The sequence below is a fragment of the Amblyomma americanum genome, chromosome 8 (assembly GCF_052857255.1).
Source record: "Amblyomma americanum isolate KBUSLIRL-KWMA chromosome 8, ASM5285725v1, whole genome shotgun sequence".
Taxonomy (NCBI): Eukaryota; Metazoa; Arthropoda; class Arachnida; order Ixodida; family Ixodidae; genus Amblyomma; species Amblyomma americanum.
The window spans coordinates 89,840,411-89,842,329 of record NC_135504.1 but is presented as its reverse complement, the minus strand read 5'-3'; the positions used below and the strand labels follow the sequence as shown (position 1 = coordinate 89,842,329).

At 52.9% G+C, this 1,919-nt stretch overlaps 1 protein-coding gene across 1 annotated transcript; it reads right to left on the bottom strand.

The window, feature by feature from the left end:
- Positions 1-709: 709 nt before the first annotated feature.
- LOC144102599 (uncharacterized) lies at positions 710-1,282 on the bottom strand. Its single transcript, XM_077635827.1, has one exon. It carries the CDS (start codon positions 1,280-1,282, stop codon positions 710-712), a length of 573 nt encoding a protein of 190 aa, XP_077491953.1.
- Between the last annotated feature and the right edge of the window lie 637 nt (positions 1,283-1,919).

Here is a 1,919-nt window from a genome sequence, read left to right as displayed (position 1 = left end):
CCTATTTTCACTGTTTTTGTGACGTAGCTTCTTGAGCTGATTCTTGGTGTTTTTACCCTTTTGACCTGGTGCCTTTTTTCACTGGTTTTTTGTTTTTTTGTTTTTTTTTTGTTTTTTTGATTTTGACGATAACCGATGTGGTTGTTCTTGTTTCCCGTTTTGTTTGCTTTCAAAAGGGGGTGTGCTTCGTCTCTTGGTTTTGGTGTCAGCACCTGCGCTTGCAAGCGGTTCGAGCTTCAGTGGTATCAGATGGCTACAGTGGTGTGGTTTTGTTTTGAATTTTCTTACTTTGGAGAACGCGTAATTCTCAAGAGTGCACTGTCGCTAAGCGTTCCTTTGCTTTTTGTTTTCATAGAAAGGGCCGGCCCGGTATAAGATTGTCTTGTAAGCGTTGGTTCTTGTGTGGTCTGTTTATCGCCTGGGCAGATTGTCACGTGCCATATTGATCAGATTTGAAGTGCGTTGGGATCGCTATATATATTTGCCTTGTATTCCTTCCTTTAGTAAAGTTGTAAGTCTGCGTTAGTGTGTGTCTGCCTCCCTTTCGTCCGTGTTCTTGTTGCGCAGTTCGTCTTTTTTTGGTATTTCCTGGTTCGGCGGAATCTATCTAGGCTCGATTCAGCCGGTCGATAGAGACGCGGACGTCGTTCCCGTTAACACGCAGGGTGAAGGTTTTGTCGTCTCGACGGACAACTGAGTAGAGTCCGCTTTAAGGTGGCTGGAAAGGCCTGCGGACGGTGTCGTCGTCGAGAAAAGTGTGCGTGCTCAGTGCCAGATCCTTGAAGACGAAAGGGGCAGTCTTGCGGTGGTGTGATGCAGGTGGCGGGCGGAGGGCAGCGATGGAGCGTCGGAGCCGGGCAACGAAATCGGTGGGATCTGATATCTCATTGTTGGATGTCGGTGCAGCAAGAAATTCGCTTGGGAGACGGAGTGGTTCCCCGTAGACGAGCTCTGCGGATGTAGCCTGAATGTCCGGCTTGAAGGTGGCGCGAATACCTAGGGCGACGGCTGGGATGGCTTCGAGACAGGTTGAGTCCGGATGGCACATGATGGCTGCTTTGAACTGACGGTGGAAACGCTCGATCATCCCGTTGGCACACAGGTGGTAGCTGGTGGTCCTCGAGCGCTCGAACCCGATGGTCAGCCCGAGGAGCCTGAAAAGGTTCGATTCGAACTGTCGTCCCTGGTCGGTGGTGAAGCGGCGAGGGGCCCGAAACGAGCAATCCAGCCGGCAAAGAAGGCCGAGGTGACGCCGTCCGCGGTGATTCCCTCGAGGGGCCATGCCTCAGGCCATCGAGAATACCGATCGATGGTGGTGAGGCAGTAGCGATAAGGTTCAGCTGGAGGAAAGAGCCTTATGATATCAAGGTGGACGTGCTGAAACTGTCCAGAGGGCTGGGGGAATGCTCCGAGCGGTGAAGTGACATGCCTCGTGACTTCAGCGCGCTGGCATTGAATGCAGGAGCGCGCCCAGGTGCGGCAATCACGGTGCATGGAGGGCCAGACATAGCGGTCGGCCACGAGGCGTGTAGAGGCGCGTATGCCGGGATGGCTGAGATTATGCAGATGGTTGAAGAGGCGATAAGAAAGGGGCACGTAAGGCCTGCTTCATGCTGTTGACATGTCGCAGTAGATAGTCGTTGTCAATCCAGGTATGGGGACTTGTTGCAGCTGTAGTGAGGATCCGCCGTTAAGAAGTTCTTGCAGTTCGACGTCCGTAGCCTGAGCCTCGGCGTGGACGTCAGCTGTTATCTGCGAAGAGCTGACAGCTGCCACACGAGATAGCGCGTCGGCGACCACGTTGTCCTTCCCACTTACATGTTTGAAGTCGGTTGTAAACTGGGCAATAAACGAAAGCTGGTTCTGCTGGACCATCGGGAGTTTGTCGCTGCGTTGAGAGAAGGCTTGGGTCAGAGGTT

Bases quoted from the DNA above. Each gene is read 5' to 3' on its own strand.
- LOC144102599 (XM_077635827.1), bottom strand. From the start codon at position 1,282: ATGGCCCCTCGAGGGAATCACCGCGGACGGCGTCACCTCGGCCTTCTT.